Source organism: Micropterus dolomieu, linkage group LG11 (assembly GCF_021292245.1).
Source record: "Micropterus dolomieu isolate WLL.071019.BEF.003 ecotype Adirondacks linkage group LG11, ASM2129224v1, whole genome shotgun sequence".
NCBI lineage: Eukaryota > Metazoa > Chordata > Actinopteri > Centrarchiformes > Centrarchidae > Micropterus > Micropterus dolomieu.
The window spans coordinates 18,696,681-18,718,282 of NC_060160.1; the positions used below are offsets into that span (position 1 = coordinate 18,696,681).

Here is a 21,602-nt window from a genome sequence, read left to right on the forward strand (position 1 = left end):
GACAATAAATGCAACATAAGGGCCCTCGTATTTGATCTCTGCTGCAGCACAGTCTGGCACAGTACTCCTCGGGGGTATTAGCATCACAGGGCGAGCGTTGAATTCTGGATGTTTGGCGAGCTCCACCTCTGACTCTCACCATTTTTATCCTCCCCAGCCGCCGGGAATAAATATTTATGCCTGGCTATTATAAACCAGCCTAAAGAAAGCAAGTGGTCTTAATTATGAAGCTAACACAGATCACTTCCATCCACATTGTGATTTGTGTCTGACTCCAAGAGGCTAACACTGAATCACACTTTGGTTCACTTGCTCTGTTTGACTGAGACGAGCACGGCTGTCTGCCCCTCACCTGATCCTGAGGTGGCGACTGCAGTGTCTTTCCCTCCAGGCTTGGGTCAAAGGTCAGGATACTTGGTGCTAGCAGTCAGAAAATCTCTCGTAGCTTAGCCTCCTCCTCAGACAGAATTTCTTTATGGGTACCCCTCTGATACAAAAGCCCAGCATATTGTATTTAAATCAATGTAATGACGCTTACTTCATGTGCGTGCAGCGTGTAGTCATCAGTGACGCTCAGGAGCGGCTCACCGTCCGTCTTGGCTGCCCTCTCCTTCACTGGCTTGTGCAGAAACATGATCCTCTTTTGATGGGGCTTCCTGTTTGGGGAGAGGGTGATGACCTCTCTCTGTGCTCCTCACAGGCAAAGAGGGATGAGTGGGAGGCCACGAGGACCTAAACCTGCTGTAGGACTCTCTGCTAGACAAATCTCTTCTGTTCAAATAATTTATAGTAGTGCAGTTACCCAGCACCCAAACCAAAGATTACATTTATCTATAAAAATCCAATACAACTTCAGCTCTATCACAAGGAGTTGCTAATCAAACTGGGACGATGCCACTTTCAGAACAGTGAGCACCTACATAAAGATCCCCTCAACTTCCGCGTAATTGGACTGGACAGAGTGGCAGGGACGCTACTGAATGAAATAGGATCAAATAAAAAGAAACAGTCAGAGCTCATTTGCTGCTCAAGGGAGTTTAGTGTTTCACAGAAGGCCTGGCCCAGGTTAGGCATTCATCACCGTGGCAAATCAGACAGTGTCCTGATTTTAAATGGCCTTTAATGTCAGGTTCAGGCAGGGCCTTTAGCCTGAGCTCTGTTTTACGACAGAGGCTCCGCTCGGAACGGCATGTGTGAATTCAGCGCGCTGTAGTACAGTCGCCGCTTGGCTGGTCAGACAAGACAAAAGTAATGCTGTGTGTTGGAGTATTTGTCATTGACTGGTTGCAAATGCCAATTCAAGAAAAGTCCAAACTCTTAATTATAAATCAAATCTGTCCAAATCTGTGCTATATTTTCTAAAAATGTACAACATGATAAACTGTAGAGTACCTTTTGCCTAATAAGACTATTCACATATTGAGCTAGTGTGGAAATTATAGATATTTTTAGCAGCATCTAATCGCAGCATCAGCCATTCTCTCATGAGGTGAGGGATTTTGATGCACACATTCCACATGCACATTTTAACAAGGGTTAATGCTCCACCTCATATTCTAAGTCCTGCCTGATGTTTCTAACTGTCAGCACGGTATTTTCCAGCAAAAATTTAGGAGAAGGGTCATAGTGCAATGGATACGGGTTGATTTATGAGGAGTGGGAAGAGGAGAGAGTGTCTTACCTTGTCCTACTGAGGCAGTCTCTTGGCTTGCCTCACCGAGGGGGGAATAGTAAGCTTCATCCCACAGAAAGGGGAACTGGAAGTCTGACAGTCTGCTGGGATTGGAGACAATTGGGGATCAGCAAGAGAATTCGCTTTCCAGGTATAAATAACTAGAATATACCAGGGCCAGAGCACTGTACTGGTTTAACCTCTGATGAAAGGTAAAAAAGTCAAATATTTGCCAAAGTACCTCCAAAAATGTTTTAACAGCACGGCTAAAGAGTTCATCATCTGATTCTACATATAGGTATTTTTAAACTGAAAAAATTAGTTAGCAGTAGTTGGAACTGTAGTTCCCCTGGCAGACAATTTTTAACATTGTGCAAAAAAAAAAAAAGAATCACCTGTGTATTATCATGCGTTTCTTTGTGTTTGAGTGTTTACTTTACTAGTAAACACTACTTTACTAATGATCCAGAGCTACAGAAACAGGAGGTGACGGGGCGTCATGGCCACATTGCTGAGACAGAAACATTTATCAAACAGCTAGATCCCTCATCTTGTGGTGTTCCGCAGGCTACACATTCACTGTTAAAGCCTTTTCTCTAATCCGCACACACAGTTGTGCATTGTCTCGGTGTGATGTGATTTCCTGGTAGCTGCAGTGGGGGCTCTTGCTTACTGTGGTTAAAATCATAAGTACATATTGACATCAAAGTCACCCATTTTGCAAACCACACAGGGTAAATCCTGGAGCAGAAGTCTGGCTTTCTTGTTTGTTTTTCTTCCCGTTTATTCCACCACCCTTTACCCACAGCTTATTGTCATGTTACCTCATGTTACACAATAGCTAGCTGACTCTCTAACATTCAGATATAGTGGATTGGGCAATGATTCCTCTGGAGATATATAATGTTTGTAAGTGTTGCATGTGCGCCTAAGGATTTTGTATTTATTACCGCAGTGTGGCATACTGTATCTGGTTGGATGTGTTTCCACATGGAAACTCAAATCTGGCTCAGGATAATCTCTAATTTCTTCTGGTTCAACACGGGCCATAAAACCACTTGTTAATCAATCTCTTCATGTCCATTAGGACGCTGGTTTTACAAATGACTTCTAGCTGTGAAAAAATTCACAGTCCTCCCTTCAGTGATTCAAATAATGTTTTGATGGAGAATACATTAGTAGCCCAGTTCTAACAAAGCGAGAAACAAAGAGTCCACTGGCTGTAATTTCATCTGTTTACCTCTTGTAGTAACAGTGCAAGGGCTTTAAAGATCGTTGCTGTGGCTCCCATCATGATCCTGTCTGTCTGTGGTGGGAAGCTAGTCCTCTGTGGCTACATGACTGCACAGAGAGCCTGATGGGGCGGACTGTGCTACCAGCAGCCAAGGGTCAACACTGTAGTGTAGTTGTTGTTGGAATCAGCTTTGTGTTTCCTCACTGGTCACAAAATAGGCAAGATAATGAAACAGTTAACTACAGTATAGTGGTGAAACAATGTACAGTGAAAATTTAATTACACTTTTACTTCAATATCAAAGGCAGCTCTATTCAGTAGTTAGAAAGTAGTTTCAGGTATCTAAAATGGAGTTACCGCTGATTAAAATGATCACTTCAGATATTCAAAATTACAGTCCTAAGCCAGTCAGTCATGGGGTCTTTGTAGATAGATCCATGGGCTTCTTCTTATTTCGTTACTAAGCCCTTGCCAGGAATTATATTCCATTTAGTCAAAATGACATGCTTGGTTAAAAAAGAATATCACATGTATTCTAAACAAAGTAATGACTCATACGCCCACATAAATAAAGGACACATTTTTTTGTTTCTCACCTTTTTATTTTATCCATATTTATGTAGCCCACCAAAGTGGAAATTATGTAAAATTACTTGAATACAAACATTTAATACATACTTTAAAAAATAGCCTCTATTTAACATACTTTTTTTTTTTTTTTAATTTAAAAATACTTGAAAAGAGAACCGTAGCTTTCTCTTTTGTTCAGTCAGATTTTTCTCATCAAAGTTTGTGGGACATAAACATATTAACATTCACTGCTCAACACACATTTTGGCTTTATTTGTGACCAATAAAGATTTTTTTTATATTTCAGCCAAAGGCCGTCATATACTTGCAGGAGAATCCTCCGTTCGACTTTACTCCTATAAAAAATGTATTATCACTCTGAGACAATGTCTCAAACTTGAGCTTTTAGTTTTTATTCTTTACAGCTGCTGTGTTTTTGTGGGCTTCCTCCTTGTGGCCTTTGCTGTCTGGACCACATTTGGAAGAGAGCCGCCTCTAAATTGTAGACTTGCTGTTTTGAACACTGTTTTAATGGGTCCTTTTGAGTTGGGGGATTTCTGGTAAGGAAATGTGGTTTGTCCAAACAGGATATTTTGGTTGTCATGTTTGTATGGTTGCTGATATCTGTTTTTTATTTTGATAACTGCCAGCTCTCACTATCCATGAATGTGAAAAGTGTCCTGGAATCCAGACTGCGAGGCTGCACAGTTACTCCTTAATTTTAATGCTCAGACATTGTGTTTCCTGTCTGATTTATTAAGACAGCCAATAAATGAAAGATGTAATAGACTTGAGTTTACCGAGCTGCAGGTGCAGCGCTCCACATGCGAACATATGAGAGCTAAAGTCAGATCTAAAAGCGGCGACGCAGTGAAGTGAGACAGCGGCCAGACCTGTTAATGCTCTTGTTGTGTTGCAGAACTATTTAGCTATGAAGTCATAAGCAAGTGAAGGTATTTATTGCGGCCATTAATGACTTGCAGGTTGGAGGAGTTCTTTGACCAGGCGTCTGTGTGTATAGTAACCCAGGCTTACAGTTGAGAGGAAATGGAGAAGGTTTGGCTGGAACACGCTCAGTCCCGGCTGTGAGTTAGGTCATTTGGCACAGCACCGAAAACCCCATCCACAAACAGTAAACACATCTGCTGCACTAATATAAACCATATTAAGACATCATAAATAGCAACAACATGTGAAACAACAGGCAAGTCATACTGATTTGTAAACCGTGGGATGTTCTTCCCAGTTGTATCCTCTGAAACAAGTGGATCAAGTGGGAAAAATTTTTACAGCTTGAATACAAATAAAACTATAGTTTCAGATGAAGTCAAGTGAAATGAAATGTCCTTTTCAATCCCACTGCTGGCGTAATTTTCTATTCATTTAACAAGGGGAGTGTGTTCGTGGCTTTCCAGTGTGGCATATTTAGTTAGTCAATATGTTTATTTTGACTATAAAATCACACAATGTCTCAATGCACTTTAGAGGAAGAAAAAAGAATACAGTTACAGAAACGACAACAAAATAGAATGTATAAGACATGGAAAATATTTAATATAATATTTTGGGGGGATTCAGATAAAGTTAGATATTTTTGCCTTCTTCACTTTAATGAACATCTCTTACCTTGAAGACAGCCCAAGCTTGATCCGAGTGATCTTGTCTTTCTCCTCAGCCCATTTTGATGAATCTAATTTCCTAGTTGTAGTTTTTTTAACTGCGCTATGCTATTCATGAGTTTTCTTAGTTTGTAATTATTTTATATACCTGACTTTTTCCTCCATTCAGCTTGTGAGAAGGACGTGCAGAAGGTGTGCGCCAACTCGTCGGAGGAATACCTCCAGCCCTTCAAGGTGAAGATGGAAGGATTTATATCTGCTGGTGAGTCGAGCTAAGAATTTTATCTGTGGCAAAGATGGAGACACATTATGGAAACCTTGTTCCAGTTATCAGTTTTGCTCTTTACTTTGTAGTGGTAACTTTTTAAATTCCAAATGTATGTAAATGAATCCCTTTAATTATGTAGCTAATATGTAGTTGATCTAGTTGACATTTAACAAAATTTTTTTGGGAAACCCCCTCATGCACATTGGATTTGGAAACTGAAACGTGCAATGCAAAAACAACTCACCACTGACAGTTTGGCACCAAAAGACAGCAAAAAAAATGCTTGATTAATGCTTTAACAAAATGTATAGAATTACTCATTTTTCCACATGCTGCCCCAATACACACTCGTATGTGTAATCTTTGAAGCACTCTTTCACTGGTTGTTATCCCAAAATATTGTCTACCCCTGAGATAATTAGAGTTGTGTCAGTCAAAAGGAGGCATAAGTTGAATATGTTTGCCCTCAGTCCTGCTCATAAGCTGGCCTGTCTCATGTAAAAAAAAAATTAAAAATTCTCAGTGTCTTCAAAGATGAAACATTCATTTGGACAGAGGATTTACAGCCATGGAGATAGTCATAAAACCAAGCTTACAGAGCTAGAAAGCCCCGTTTTCACACAGCATGGGACCTTTTAAAAAGAGGAAGGTATAATTATGTTTTTTGCCATGTCAGACAGTCAGCTGGGTGGTGTAGAGTCTGTGTGTGTGTGTGTGTCCTTGTTGGAAGAGGGCGTCTCGGTGCGCTGTAAGACAACACGAAGATGGGAGTCTACTGGCCCGTAGAAGGGATCGCATTGCCTCTAACATGGTTCTCATGTACTCTCGGCTGCCATAAAGCTGGCAGGACATCTCTGGCTTCGGCCTTGTAAAGACTGGCCGGCCTCAGTGGATCGCGTCTGTGGACCACCAGCACAGGAGCAGAGCTTCCATGACAGGCTCTGATCATTTCGCCGTCTGTCCCCTGTCTGACCCAGACGCTGGTGCTCTCCTGCTCCCTTCATTCCCACCTTTTTATATAGTTGTAGTAGCTCCAAAGAAAGAAAGGTGCTCAGAATCCCTCAATACCTAAATCCCTTTCAACCGTCATAACTTTTGTTCGTCAGGAAGCAAACGGTAGAGTGTAAAAATTTAAACACAAGTACTTTGGTCGGTTAATTAATGAAGGTGAATGTGTATACATTTCCCTGAGTTATGGCTCTCTTATTATCAAAATGATTGTCCATGCTGGCCATTAGAGCTGCTCTACGCTTGTTTCACCAAAGCTTTATTATACACAATCCTTGCTCTGCATAAGAGTGAATGCCATTAATGCACCTATGTTGAATTTCTTTTTTAAAAGGTTATTTTTTTGGAATTTGCATTTATTAATTTATTTATATGACAAAGTTAAAAGTGGTGATGCAGGCAGGAAACATGGGGAGAGACAGATGGGTATGACTTGCAACAAAGGTCCCTGGCTGGAATTGAACTGACTGATAACTGTCAACCACCAGGCAACCAGGATGCTCTCTGTTGAAGTTTATAAATACAATAATCAAAGCTGTAAGCACACAAGGCCTTTCAGTGCAATGTGTGCCATGTGTTCATCAGCATCAAGTCACAATATTTTGTCTTAGTGACTCAGGAAAGTGTCCCTATTACAAAAGGACTAGACTACATGAAAGGACTGATTGCCTGCATTACTTGCAGAAACAATAGACTCACTCTATCATAAAAGAGTCTGTTGAGGTATCTCACAGGGAGATTGTAATGCAGAATAAACATTTATATTTGAAGTACAATTACTCAAAACACTTTTGTAATTGCATACTGAGTCTGTATTTTTGAAATGGAAATATGCCATGACATTGTTCTAGTTAGCTCGTCCACTTTAACTACTTCTGAGTCCATTGAGCTTTGGTCACTATCACAGAATATTTGAAAGCTTTTAAAACCACTGTGGCGGCCACTGGCAACAAAATTGCACTGGTTTGCGAAGGCACATCTTGAACATAAAATTTATAGATGAATACTTGTAAACCTTTATAAACAGAATTCCTCAAGTTGTTGCCCATTGCTTCAGGAGGAGCGGTGTGTAATCATCGCTTGTGATGATTCCTCGTCTTCAAAAAAAATCAACTCACTCTCACTTCAAAGAGCGACTGAGGCTCTTAAGCTCTGACTCATCTATGAATGGGTGAATTTCTCACCCAGGTAAAAGGCTGAGGAGGCTGACCGCAGATGCACGTGTTTGACACATGATTTTAGATGTTGAAATGAACCGTTAATAGACAGTATTGAGAAATGCGTCTTAGAAGCCTCATAATATAAACTGTGTAGTGTAACTCATATGAGAGGATCAAAGTATACCAGTGAATCAACAGGTAAAGATTTTGTACTAAGAGGCGTTTCTGAGTAGCACTGACCCATAACCCAGCATGTGGAGAAGCTAGGGGGCTGGTGAACCCAAACGCCCTGCGCTTTGCCTCCTAAACTTGCCTGTGTGATCTCTCCCAGATCTAACTAGGGATATCTCCGAAACCCAGTGATCCATTCTCTTGTAAGGCTGTTCCTCTGCTTGTTCCGTCGCTGGTTTCGCTCTGGTTTTGAGCCTCTCAGTATACAGACTCCATAATGTACGTAGTGTTAATCTGATCTTGTGAACTGATTTTCTGGAATGTGGCTTTGTATTTCCGCTACAATTTCTTTCTCTCTCTATCATCTATTCTATAAAGTTAAGTTTTAATAAAAACTGCCTCCCAGATCAACATCTAATCAACCACCTTTTTGTTTCCCTTTTTAATAGGAGCTCTTTGAAACCTCTGGGGATACTCTGATGGGCATATTTTTCATGTTGAATACGAGCCATGACTAATTGAAAACAAACTCCTGCTTTTAATCTCAGCTTGTGTAAATTTTATTCCCCTGGCGCTCTTAGGAAATACATGTGTATCATCACATCCCTGTGCTTTCTTTTGTTGTCAGTGAGTCAGACACTAATAAGCAAAATTCCACTCATTCAGAAGACTGTGAATTACACAGACCAAGCAGAATTTGCAGATAACAAATGTCTCAGGAACCTGTTTTTGACCGGAGAGAGGGATGCTTTATGGAAATCCTCAAGCATCCCTCTTACACTGCTTTCCATCTCTTTGTTATCTAGCTGCCAGGTATGGCAGTGGTTTGGAAAAGTGTGTCAGAGTTTTAAAGCCCTAATTTATTGTCCCTCTCAGCATGCACATCTCATAACTTTCTAGTTAGCGACTACTGGTCTCATGTTTACACAGGGAGCAGAGGAAGAGAAACTTCACACATCCTCTCTCTCTGGGCCACTCTCCCTCTCTCTCTCTCCCTCAGCCTCTCGGCTCCAGTGCCACCTCTGCACAGTCGCACCAGAGGGGTACCTCAGGCGCCAGCCTGACCCCCACTGAGACTAACACCATTGGTCACGGCCCCTCTACTCTTCCCCCCTCCTCCTTCTATCCCAGACATTGCTACAACCTCCCTTCATTAGGTTTATCCTTACTCGGCCCCCTTGCCCACATATATGTAAAAAAGTAAAAGGGGTGGTTGATCAGCGGCTTAAGCTCACGTTCTCCCAAAAGACCCCCAAAACTGCCTTTGAACAATTTTTTGGAGACTTCCCGCTCTTAAATCTTCAAGTAGAAAAAGGTCCCCCATCATTGTAAAAAGGATGAATCTGGAAAAATGCAATAAATCTGAGATCACAGGCACTCTCTGGCCCTAGATAAATTCTTGCACCTCGGCCTGGCCCGCCGCACACATCTGCCTTGCATTTAGACACTTTTACATGGCAGGAGTCCACAGGAGCCTCCAGTTCCCAAGCTTCTCTGCTCAACCCTGCGCCACTGCTTCAGCTCTTAGAACACGCACATGTATGTCGACACACACACCCACATCTCTGCAAACAGACGCACACCCAGGCGTCACAGGCTCACACTGTCATGCGTCAACGCACAGAATTACATCAAACTTTACAATGTGCATAACTGGGTAACATGCATGCTGCGTCAATGACATCTCAACCCAGAGCCCCTCTTCTTCTTTTCTCCTCAACTGAAAACTCTTCAGGATGGCTAATGAACACTGCGCCCCCCTCTGGACTTGGGATAAGTTCTCATTGGCTTGCAGAAAACTGGAAATATTTGGTAATCTATGTCACCAAAAGCCCCATAATCTGCCCCAGATCTTAACCCAGTATTTTCTTTTTTTCACAGCTCAAAAGGAGCATGCTGCTGAAGAGGACCGACTCAGTGCAGCACAGAAAAGGTAGGAGACCAACAACCCCAAGCCGAGATGCAATTTATATGAACGGGAATGAAAGATCCCGTTTGGATAGATAATATTTACATTTCCTGTGGATTTTATCCCTCAACAAGGGAGTTCTGCCAAGTGTTATGAATTGCAGAAGTCACATAGCAGCGTTGAATTATGTAGCATGCTTCACATAGATAACATAACTGGATCTGATAGCACTATTGCTTGCTATTTGTATAGTTGTATACAGTTATTAGCACCAACTGATAAGGTTTCTGGTAAGATGAAGGAGCAGGTTCTCTGTCTTTTTAAGAAATTCAAACCAACTTTGACTAGATAGGGATTGTTGCATGTGATTTGGAAGTGATTTATTTTGCAGGAGAAAGCACCAGTTTACATATGCAATGTTTTAAGTATCTACACACCTACAAGATGCCCATGCTCACCAGAAACAGCAGTGGAATTCTACACACACATAACGCGCTGCATACTGTATTTTAAGCCTAAACGCCCTGTGCTTCCTCCCCTGCAGTTCCTACCATTCTTATCTGCCATGTTTTGCGCAGAAGACTCCCTAGAGTTTTCTGAGAGGCATCTGATTTATAGGACGTAAGACACACTGGCAGCCGCTGAGCTCGCTGTCCAAGCGAAATCATATCTGGAACATTTCATATTGTAAAAAGATGGTGGAGCAGACAAACAAAGCAAATAGATTATTTTTGCCTTGTTTGGATAGAGAGCAGACTTGTTTGCTTTATATCGTAACCCTCCCACTTCCAAAATAAATCATGAAAGCACATAAAGGAGAAAGTGAAAGACGACGGACGCAGGAAAATGGAAACTATAAACAATTACGAAGTTGATTGCTTTGGACAAAACTATAACTCAGTGAATGGTTCCAAACTGTTCTGTTTCATGTTGCTGTTTTTAAGCCAAGTGAATCACTGAGGAACTACTGCACCTCTCGCTCTCTGTCCTGGCCCCTCACCCTCACCCTCGCCATATACTGATATCTCTATCTGCTAAACTGGACATGTGTGTGGCACCACTGTAATGAAGGCTCTTAACTTGGAGGGGAATATTGATCAAAAGGGCCCCGCAGCTGACAGCACCTTTGCCTTTTAATGAAGTTTTCTTTTAATTTCATCTAAAGAGGGGGACTGGCTGGCTGACCGGCACTAGGTAGAGCAGGAGGGGCTCTTTCTCAGGTTCCCACAGAGCCACCTCATAAAAGTGACACGCTGTTGATGAATATGGGCGTCAGCGGGCTCACCGGGCCCTGGGTGGGCTCTCACATCTGTGCTGGATGAGGGATCCTCACACAAACACACAACAGCAGCAGTGGCCGCAGCATTATGGCTTGGTGTTAATAAAGGAAACAGACAACACATCCTTAATGCGACCCAATGTCTCGGCCTCATGAACGGTCAGTGTGTTTAGATCCCGGGAAGTCAACATTAACCACCAGTGAGTAGGACCGGGCGATATGAATCAGTATCGGGATATTGACAAGCCTCAGACGTTTCCAATCGATGTCCGTAGCACAGAGTATCGAAAATTGTCAAATAGGGCTGCAACTAACTATTTTCTTTACTGATTAATCATCTGGTTTATGAAATGTAAAAAAACAATAGTGAAAAATGTCAGTTACAATTTCCAGAGATACTTCACATTGCTGGTTTGTTTAAAAAACCAAAGATATTAAATTCACAGAAAAATTAATAAATTTAAAATAGTTGCTGATTGATGATTTTCTGTCAATCAACAAATCAATTAGTTATTCAAATTTGTGATTTTGGGCTACGTAATAAATTAAGTAAATAAACAAATTTGACTTCACTTTACTATTTGATCAGAGAATTTCTGATTATAAATGGGACTTTTACCTTTTTAAGACTTTATTTTTAGATTTTATTCAAAGTAAGGTATTAAAGAAAAGTAAGGTTTTAGAGTTAGTACTGAAATTCATGCATCCTATTGGCACTAGTATCAAATATACTGTAGCCTTAATAATTTTTAGCCATGCTAGCGCTGCAGCTCTGGTTGTATGGACAGCAAGGTCGGTTGATCTGTTGACCGGACTGAAAAATCCCAACTATCAAAGTGATTTCCATGAAATTTGGGATAAATCTTCATGCTGCCCTCAGGGTGAATTGTAATAACTTTGATCCCTTAACTTTTCATTTAGTTCCATCACCAGGTCAAAATTTTTATTTAAATCTTTGAATTAATTAATAAAAAAAACACTTTGGTTATCACCAAATGCCTGTAAAACTAATGAAATCTACATCAGCCTCAGCTGTACTTTGGGTTTTGTGCTTGGCAGATTTTAGCATACTAACTTTGTGACATCCTGTCTGAAGTGACATTTTAATTAAGCTCAACTGTAAAACACCAGTGTGACTCTAAGTAACAAAGTTATTCTGACTGTAGGGCTCGTCATAGTGAGCGCTAATGCCTTTTTCTCAGCATGCAGTCCTAATTTGTCCGCTTCATGTTTGGGTTCCACTGAGGTTTTCTGGTTCTGTCCTCAGTTCCGTCTCATTAAGATCCCCTTCTCCCACATCATGCTCAGTTTCATTTGGCTCAACTGTCTCCTCTCCAGTCACCATGCAGCTACAGTTTCATAGATGCTATGTTGGTATATTATTCTACTCGGGGATTGTATGACAACAGTGGCACAAAATGAATTGAAGCAACATGGAGTTTACTTCTGTAATCTTTTGACTGAGGAAACGAAGGAATGCAGAGTTGCCTGTCCAAATATTTTCCCGATTCTCATGGCTGCTCATGGTTTTGTAATAGGTCTTTTTTTGTAGCTGTCAGTGAGGAATGCCGGCTGTGGGTGCCGCAGTAAACCCTCTCACGGCAATGGCATCATAGCATGGATTACAGAAGTGTGTGTTTGTGCACGTCTGTGTACAAGTATAATTGTTCTGCTCTCGCAAATGAACAAAGGTCTGCTTGATTTTGTTTATGTGTAATAGGTATAATCACATGTGTGAGTGTCTTTGCATCTGTTTTGAGTGAAGCTTTGTGTATCTGCTTTTTGCATATGTCCAGGAGGGTAAAAGGAAAAGCACTGTTGCTTGATTTGTGCATGCTCTGACATGATGACCCAGGGTCAGGAGAGGAGCTGATGGAGAAGAGACCCTGTTCATCATGCCAGACCAGGCCAGCTGCAACAAAGCTACCTGGTACAGAAGGTCAGTTTGGTCAATCTAAACATCCCAGAGCCTGTGATTTCTTTTGTAGCATCCATGATGATCTACAGCACTCTACTTTTTTGAGCATCCCAGCAAAATGACGCAGCACTGGGAAATGGGAAGCAGGCTCCCGCAGATGCCTCCCTTTTTTTTTTTTCAGCTTTCAGCTAGCCGTCTGGGCAACATATTGTACCATTTCACTCCGCATGAACGTGTCTTAGATTAGCGTCGCAAAAAAGCCACCTAGCATCTGGAGGTCAGAGCCTCTCTGGGTGTCAATGGGACAGGGAGCATCCCTTGAATCATAGCCGCGTTTTATCAACCCTTTGACAGGCGGGGCTAGAAAATGTCTTTCATGTTTGGGTTAGGGAGGGAATCTGAAGCAGCCAGCAGCTTTTATGCCTTGTGTGTGAGAGAATTGCAAAGAGTTCAGATTTGGTTACAGTTGAATTAGGCTGAGGAGCTGGCCTGGACTGAAAGTCCAGAATGTGTTTATTCACATAGATCTGATGTGTCCTTAAGTTTTTTCTATGTGTGCACACCTGTCTTGAGTGGGCTTGCATCTTGGGTATATATCACATCATATTCACTGTCATCTTTTATTGCCAGTAAATGTGTTCCTGGAGCTGTGTGTTGTTCGTCTGGAGGAGCAGCAGCAGCCCGTCCTGTTCTTGGCTGTCTCCATCTCCTCTGGCAGGTTGTGGAGGTCAATGTGATAATGGAGCCACCGCTACTGGCTCTCCCCCATGGCCCAGAGGGGTGGACACTCTCCTTCCAGCTCTGTTTCTCGCCTCTCTGTCTAACTCTACATCCATCATTCTCTTTGTGCACTGTGTCTGTGTTTTTTACTCTCTGTTTGTCTGTTTTTCTTGGGCATGCACACCTTAGCTTTCCTTGTACTTTGCTGTTTATAACTTTGACTTGTAAACATAGAGCCGTTCACTGAAACACACTATTATTAATTAAAGTGTTTAAGACGTCACTTCTGTTTTCCCCCACAGTTTCCAGGACATGGTGAGCTACTTTGGGGTTAAGCCAAAGTCCGGGGAGAAAGACGTGACCCCGGGTTACATATTTATGCTTTGGTACGAGTTTTGCAATGATTTCAAGAACACCTGGATACGACAAAGCAAGAACATCTCAAAGGAGAGGTGAGTGAGGGTCGTTTAATTTCTTAGTTTCTCTCGAAAGACACATGAATATTAGTTTTCTTGTTGGGTGGAGTACTGCACAAGCTGTGGAAACAGTTGTCCACTGTGACTGTGATGGGAACTTTCTAAAGTCTGAAACATAGCATCCAGTGTTTTTGGAGATTGACCTATACTAGGGACTAAAAGTTGTAGAATTTGACTGTTCTTTTTTGAATCGGCCTCTTGTTAGTCCCCTCAACTTCATGAAAGTGCAATGCTTAATTTCTAGAGTGCCCCTTTAAGTGATGGTCATGCAAACCTGACTTCCTCTATAAAGTCCATCCTGAAAATATCTTGTTTCTCTGTCAGTAGATGTACCACATCTCTGTAGAACCCAAACTTGGCTGCCAAACTGAGGCTTATCACCATCGGGCACTTAACAACCTCTAGGCATTGTGTCAAATTAGCACTAACTGTACAAGGGTGATGCGTGGATGCTGGGCTGGAATTAAAGCAGAGGGGGCGCCATCAAAGAGGAGGCGAACAGGAGTAGCGGTGGCCTCGGCCCTCTGTATGAAGGACTGGGGGCCTGAATTTATGATGTTTCCTCTTGACCTGAGGCGTCATGTTGGGGGGGCATTCCACTGAGGGACAGCAGACCCCACTGGCGGCTGCCTGGCTTTACTAGCAAGCGGGCGGGGGCCTGTGGCCGTTAAAGCCAGCCTGTTATGGGAGAACTGATAAACACTGTAATGATGCTGGACATTTAGCCCAAAGGGCGGTACACTGCACAGAGAGAAGCTGTTCGTTACTGGCCAGTCAAACTACGTGGTCATTTCAGGTTGTAGATTTAAATATCATGTGGATCCTTCATAGCTCTTGACACATATCATGAATATGGGCGTACATTTAGTGCCCCCCCACCCCTCCCCCCAAAGCCACTGCTCCCTGAATGAGCCGCCTTCTCCCTCGGTGAGATGTAGGAGTTGGAGTGAGATGTCACAGCCCCCTCCATGGATGTGCTCTCTCTTAATTGTTTACTAGGTCATCGAGTCTCACATTACTCACAGCTGATTGTGCTTATGTACAATTAACTTTATTTTAAATACTGTTTGCGCACTCATAAAAGCCAAGTGTTTTTTAAAGGCTGCCTCATTATCTCATCAACCCACTGTCATTCTCTACTGCCTCTCACTTATAGGGCTTTCACTGACCGCAAACTTGTGAGAGGATAAGTGTTTGTGTGTGTGTGCGCGGGTTGTGTGTTAGACCCTACTTGGCTCCATGACACCGGGTGCCCCAGGGAGATACTTAAATGTCTTGCTCTTACAAACAAATTCACAAGGTCACAGTGATGAGAGGCTTCTGACTTTATATTGTTTTCACAAGTTACACAAGTTACACAAGTACTTCCAGAGCTTTCAGTGTGTACTTTTTTTTTTTTAAAGGGCCTGCAGATATTTAAGTACTTGTGGATTTTTTTTATTTTCTCCTCTCCATAGATTGAAGGAAGCGCAAGAAAACATCAAGAAGATCACAGCAGAGAAGAGAGTCGAAACCAAGAAGATCAATGCCAACAGTCTGGTAAGAACTGCGATCTACGAGCAGCATAGAGATGGGATTTCCTTGAAAGCACCGAAGTCTATGCACTGAATCTTTTTGTGGTTCTCGCCAACAGAAAGAGAGGCTGCGGCAGAAGGAAGCCGGCGTGTCCTCCAGCTGAGTGGAATGACACAGCAGAAGGAGAAATGAGTGGTGGTGGTGGTAAGAAGGTTGGAGAAGATCACAGATCAGAAAGTGTGCAGGCCTCATATCTACTGTGTTTACCACCTGCCTCAACAACAGCCCCCTGTGCCCCGTAGGGACTCTCAGTAAAACCTCGCCGGACTCTTACTTACTCTCACTGCCGTATCTCTGCCCTACTAACAGCGTTGGACACCCCCTCCCTGCCCATCCCCCCCCTACACTCCACCACCCTCACGTCGAGCTTTTTCTGTCCGCCGTTCAGCTAGGCCTGCAGCGAGGATGCATGGCTGACATGGCGGCAGTGATAAGGGTCTTAAAGGCTAAAGGTTGATCTCATTCATCCACCGTGGCGTGACCTCTGAGTGCCCAGCTTGTGAAAGGTCTCAAGGGGTCAGTGGGATTCACAACAGCGCCAGCTGACACATCTGCGCGAGTGTTCCTTCTGGATCTACAAGAGCTGAGAAACCATTTCTTTCTGACCTGCAGATGTTACACCAGACAGCAGAATGATATTGCTCCTGTATTGAGATATTGTTGCTTTTATATGAACAGATGCAGCTGCCTGGAGGTTTTTGCTCAAAGTAAAATCCTTGTTGATAAAACAGATCTCTCTCTGGAAGCAGTAAAAAAAAAAAAAAAAAAAAAAAGCAGTTCCCGGTGTCCTTTTCTGTAGCGAATAGCTTTTCAGTCACCATGGCTCATTAAAAGTCTTGTAAATATGTCGTGTTGTAGAATCAAACTGGGGCCGTGGGGCTTTGAGTACGATAAATGATCTGCGCTGGGCTTCAAGTACGATGAAGACATGTTGCGTTTAAATGTGTGTGTCAGTACAGCACCCTTCTGGTACAAATCAGTACGTGTATTGGGTAGCACTGCACCAGACTGACCTCTCCTGGGTGACAGCCAGAGAAGAGCTGAATCCTGGCAGCGAGCCTCGGTCTATGAGCCCCAGCCCCCTCTCACACACACACACACACACACACACACACACACACACACACACTCTAACATGTACTTCTAACATCAGAAGAACACAACCAGTTTTGGCCATGCTCCCACTCTCACCCAAGATATTAAATATACATCATGCAAACTCGTTACACTTGTAAATCCCGGCACACTTTTAAGCACTTTACTGCTTGCAGAACTTGTATGTGTTGTAGCTCGCTATAAGCCACACTCCCCCTGTTATGCTAAGTGCGTGCTTTTTTTTTTTTGCACTTTTTTTGTACCTCTCTTCCTATGCAAGGGTATTGTTTCCATGTTATAAGATTCATGAATTGTATTGCTTGATGATTTTTTTTATTTTTAAGAAAGTGTATTAAGCTCAATTTTCGCAAATGTTAAGATGTGACCACGTTCCTGTAGCGTTCTAGAAAAGTCTATTTATGTAAGGAAAGATTTATTTTATGGCAAAAAAAAAACACATCAGCTTTGCTCTTGTTGAGGCTGTATTTTTATTAGTTGTAACCGAGAAGCTGCCTGATAGGTCAGTCAAATGAAAGATATATTTTCACATGGATATTACATGTATGCTGTGCCCACTGATTTACAGAAAATGGGGTAATTTGCTTAGAATGAAGACCGTTACCTTTTCTGTTGCAATTCTGGAGAGATGAAGGGTGTTATTTTGGGTATTTAGAACATTTAAGCATATCACCTGAAGCCATGTGAGTTGTTATACCTCAGATAGACTTCCATTATCAGACTATCCATACAACTGCACCTTGAATTACTCTTTTATCCTCCAGTCTTTCACGTGTGCCATTTATTTTGTATAAAAATCTAGTTATTTCATAATTTTAAACTGCTGTACTTTTGAGGGTTTGGAAAAACAAAAGAAATGATCTGATACTGACCAAGGAACTGCTGTAGCCTCTACTGTATGTATGTCGGTTCTTGTAACCTTCAGTAGCTCTCGTGTAGGTGCTCTGTAATTTTATGGAATTGTTTTAAATTTCAAGAATAAACTACTGGATGCCGAACAAAGTTTTCGTCTGTCAACACTTCCATTAGGCCGGCTTTTAGAAGCCCATCTGCACACTGAGCAAATGTGATATTTATGTAAGAAACTTGACTCATCAAAGAGGATTTGATGCTTCATAAATCAGCTATGCTGTTCAATAAACTGTGAGTCAGAGTTAAGTCATTCAATCAAGCCTCCTTTATAGACAATAAAACGTGTTCCTGGAAGACTCCTTTAAATAAACTGATTATCACTGTGAACATGAGGAATTTGTCACATCACTTGAAGTTTGTTTTAAGCGAACTATGATTTTAGGAATGTGAAATTTAATGAGATGCACATTTCAGTGTTTTAACCATGTTTTGTTCTATCAAAAAACAGTCATTCTGTGTCTTACAATGGAAATGTAGGACCTGGTTTACAAATTTAGTCATTTAAAAAAAACTGAATAGCATAGCATGGTGCCTTTGTGTTCATCAAACAAGCATCAAGAAAATCCCCATTTGGTTCTGGTTTTTTTTAAGTTAGAATTTTTGACTGTAGCATTTCCAGATCATCACACTAAAATAATCCTAAAGTTTGTCGCCATGACCAGCTACTATAAGGGTGATATTCAATATATTTTGTAATTAAGAACAAACTCCAGTAAAAGTTGGATGGGTGCCATTTAGGCAGAAAATCTCTCATTTTGCACCACATTCCACCTTTTCAGTCCTCTGATAGATTTGCCAGCCATGATGTAACAAAACATGGTGACATCATTTCAGGGGATAATTGGAACAAGTTACCGCATCTTTTCTCATAAAACTGACTACCTTTACGATGAAATGTAATCCAAGGTCTGCACAATGCTTCATGCAGCAGGAGAGCAGTAGATGATGAGGGAATAATTTAACACTGTTTAATACACCCTATTACTTTTCATCCGGTGTAAAGTAACAGATGGCATGCATAATATTCCAGCATCCGTTTATTTTATGTATTCGTGGATAATTTAATCAAAGGGATAAAAAAAAACTGTTACATCAAAGATGGCTTTACATTTTTACAACTATTAGGCCTAAATCTCGATACTGTAGAAACCCCCCACTGTACATTGTCCGTTTTAACTAACAAAGAAGCCTATTGTCTCTACAACTGAGTAGGCACAGCTTACAAAAAAACTTTACTGATATACTAAATTCACAGAAATCAGTTAACCTCGAAAGATTCTTGAAATATCGAAATCACATTTTCCATTTACAAATATCGTCACAGGCATCCATTAAATTCCACACAGTGGAAACAGCCAGTTAAACGAACTTATATAATAACACAAAATTTGGACAAGAATGTTTTCCTGCGTTTTGAACAGTGACTTGATTAAATAAACCGGGATTATGCAGTCCTCTTGGGGGGAGGAAGCCGTGCGTAAAATGTGCCCATTCCAAGTCAGCGTTCCCGTGCAGTGATGCTTGTTGTCAGATTTTGCAAACTGGTGAGGAGTAAACTGTTCTTTGCAGTCCAGCGTCGTTTTATTAATTGCATGTCCATATTTGTTGTCACACGCTGTGCAAGACGAGAATCGTTGTAGCCTACACGTAGGAAGCCTTCTTGGATGTTTCCTCCTAGATGGAGATAGGCACGTGTTCCTGGCTGTGTGACAGCCTTTCTTTTTTTTTACTGCCAACAATCCTGTCTGCAAAGAATAAGAATATGAAAACACACACACAACACATTTCTGTGCGTCTTTAGTCCAGGTCTATGGATATACAGCGGCACTGTTTGACGCGCTGGATGCGTTTCTTCTTGGTGGGTGGCTGCTGGTCCGGACAGTTCAAAGTAAAAGTCATGGTGGTAAAACGCTTCGGCTTGCAAAACGAACAAGACTGGAAGGCTCCCTCCTCCCTGCGGATGTGCCTGGGGATGTAGAAGGAGTTGCACTGTCCGTAACAAAATCGGTTGATGATCGTGCGGCTGACGCAGCCCTCCTCGTGGATGGTCTGTTTGAGTGGCTGCGTCTTACACCAGTCCCGTTTCAAATACTGGCGCTCCGTCACATGTAACGCTTCCTGGCTGGACTCCAGCACCTCGTCGGCCGGTGAGGATGAGCCCTGCCTCTGCCGGGACCCGGAGCCCGCCTGCGGAGGCTGCGGTTGCTGCTCCGATTCGTTTGGGTTGCTTTTGTCAGGATGAGGAATGGCGCCTTGTGAACCTCGGTTTCTTTTGGAATCCACGGCAGAGGATAGCAACCCCATGATGAAAACCATACTGCACAAGATACGCGTAGAGTTTGCCATCCTTAGGGGAGAAGAAGAAAATAATTCATCACCTACACCGTTTCAACTCTGGACGGGTTACGCACAGCTGTCAAAGCTTTTACGCTGCGTAAAAACGCACAGATACAGCTCGCTTTCTTGAAACCGCATGCAAAACGAGACTATAGTGCAAAACAAAATAACTTTGAATTACCTCAGTATAAATATCTGAGTGGAAAAATAGAATGCCTCGCGTGTTATGTTCCCGTACTTTATATGGCGATCCATTATCCTTTACGCAAAGGAATGCCACCAGGTTTAGTCAAAGCATATACACTTTCTTATGTTTAATAAACCATCTACATATTCACACATACAAACCAGTTGATTACAACAATGCATTTCTTTCTGTAGGCCTACACCAAATAAAGGTCAAATGTAAGTGGCAGAAGACGATGCGAGTGGACGTTATGGTGCGATCAATCCAAATCCACTCACCTGTGCGAGCCTCCACTGCTGCAAGTGCGATGATCTGATCCTGTCAGTCCTCTACGGCACCGTCCGAGGTGATAAGCACCTACTGCTGTCGATTGAACACTGGCGGGACTGTGAATGGGTGGGAGACCAACCGCTCCATAGACAGGGGCCAGGGGGTTTAAAACAAATTGCTCCAGCGCCGGACTGTCTCCCTTTTAAATGTCTGCCAGCTGAGATGTGCAAAACAGTTCCTTCTACATTATTGGCTAAGCACGATGTAGAGAAAATCAAAACTATCCGCCCCCTCAACACTTCCCTGAACCCACTTCAAGAAAACAGACAACCGAGGAATAGCGAGGGGAGGAGGAAGGGGAGGCGAGACGAGCCGAGAGCGGACAGGCCCGAAGTGTATGCGCACATGGAAAAAGTAAAACAGTTGTTATTTTTTATCAAAAGGAGCACGATGATAATGCTGTGCAGCATAGCCACATTTTAAAACGGAAGGGAGGCGTTCACAGTCCTAACGCTAACTAAGAACAGGCATACACTCCAATGATGAACTTAATTAGTAAAGTTGACTGCCACATCACAGCTCACCTGTGAGTCCTCAACACACACAGCATTCTAAAGTGGATTCATTATAGACAGCTGAATACCAGAGACAGTACTGAGCCATCTGTCAGGTTAGTTAGTTAACAGAAAAATAAAAATGGCCTAAATTTGCTTAGAATATTTGGAATTTCAGGAACGCAGCATGGTATAAATACTTAAGTATTCCTTGCTCCATTAGACAGTCTTATCATTGTAGTTATTTATTGTGCGTCTCCCTAGTGTACGTTTATACTCGCATGCCCAAATTAGGCCACTATAAATGAGTTATCGGGAATTTCATGGTCCTTAAATCAGCGCGAATGTAATTTATTGCGCCCTATGGTAAAATAAATTAAAGAAAAATATCGTTACTAGTTTCTAATAAGGCACCTTTTATAAATGTAACTAGTTTTGTTCGTTATTAAATAATTTACTAATGCTTTATTAATGATTATTAAGAGCAATTTTCTAGAGGTTGTGAAATATCCCTGATGTCATATCCTTTATTGGCTAAAATCCAGATGTTGATCATCTATTAATAAAGCTTTCTAATAATCTATAAGTTATAAATGCAAATAAGTAGTTGAAAGATTTTGGTCCAGATTCTCTTCAGGTTTTTCCAAAAC

General features: G+C 42.0%; 2 protein-coding genes across 5 annotated transcripts in view; one reads left to right on the plus strand and one right to left on the minus strand.

Annotated features, from left to right (window-relative positions):
* Positions 1 to 17,690, plus strand: part of LOC123978599 (formin-1-like) — a 55,526-nt gene extending 37,836 nt beyond the window's left edge. For all 4 annotated transcript variants that reach the window (XM_046061919.1, XM_046061922.1, XM_046061921.1 and 1 more), the window contains 5 exons: positions 5,265 to 5,357; positions 9,584 to 9,635; positions 13,831 to 13,980; positions 15,462 to 15,543; positions 15,638 to 17,690. In XM_046061919.1, the coding sequence (XP_045917875.1) occupies positions 5,265 to 5,357; positions 9,584 to 9,635; positions 13,831 to 13,980; positions 15,462 to 15,543; positions 15,638 to 15,682 (422 nt within the window). In that variant the 3' untranslated portion in view covers positions 15,683 to 17,690. The remainder of the gene's footprint in view (positions 1 to 5,264; positions 5,358 to 9,583; positions 9,636 to 13,830; positions 13,981 to 15,461; positions 15,544 to 15,637) is intronic.
* Positions 17,691 to 18,558: 868 nt separating this feature from the next.
* On the minus strand, positions 18,559 to 20,662 carry grem1b (gremlin 1b). Its single transcript, XM_046061923.1, has 2 exons — positions 20,407 to 20,662; positions 18,559 to 19,951 (listed from the first exon to the last, which is right to left on the minus strand). The coding sequence occupies exon 2, from the start codon at positions 19,948 to 19,950 to the stop codon at positions 19,402 to 19,404; it is 549 nt and encodes a 182-aa protein (XP_045917879.1). The 5' UTR covers position 19,951; positions 20,407 to 20,662; the 3' UTR covers positions 18,559 to 19,401.
* Between the last annotated feature and the right edge of the window lie 940 nt (positions 20,663 to 21,602).

What these genes read in the sequence shown, in the direction of transcription:
- grem1b (XM_046061923.1), bottom strand. Translation starts at nt 19,950, where the DNA reads ATGGCAAACTCTACGCGTATCTTGTGCAGTATGGTTTTCATCATGGGG.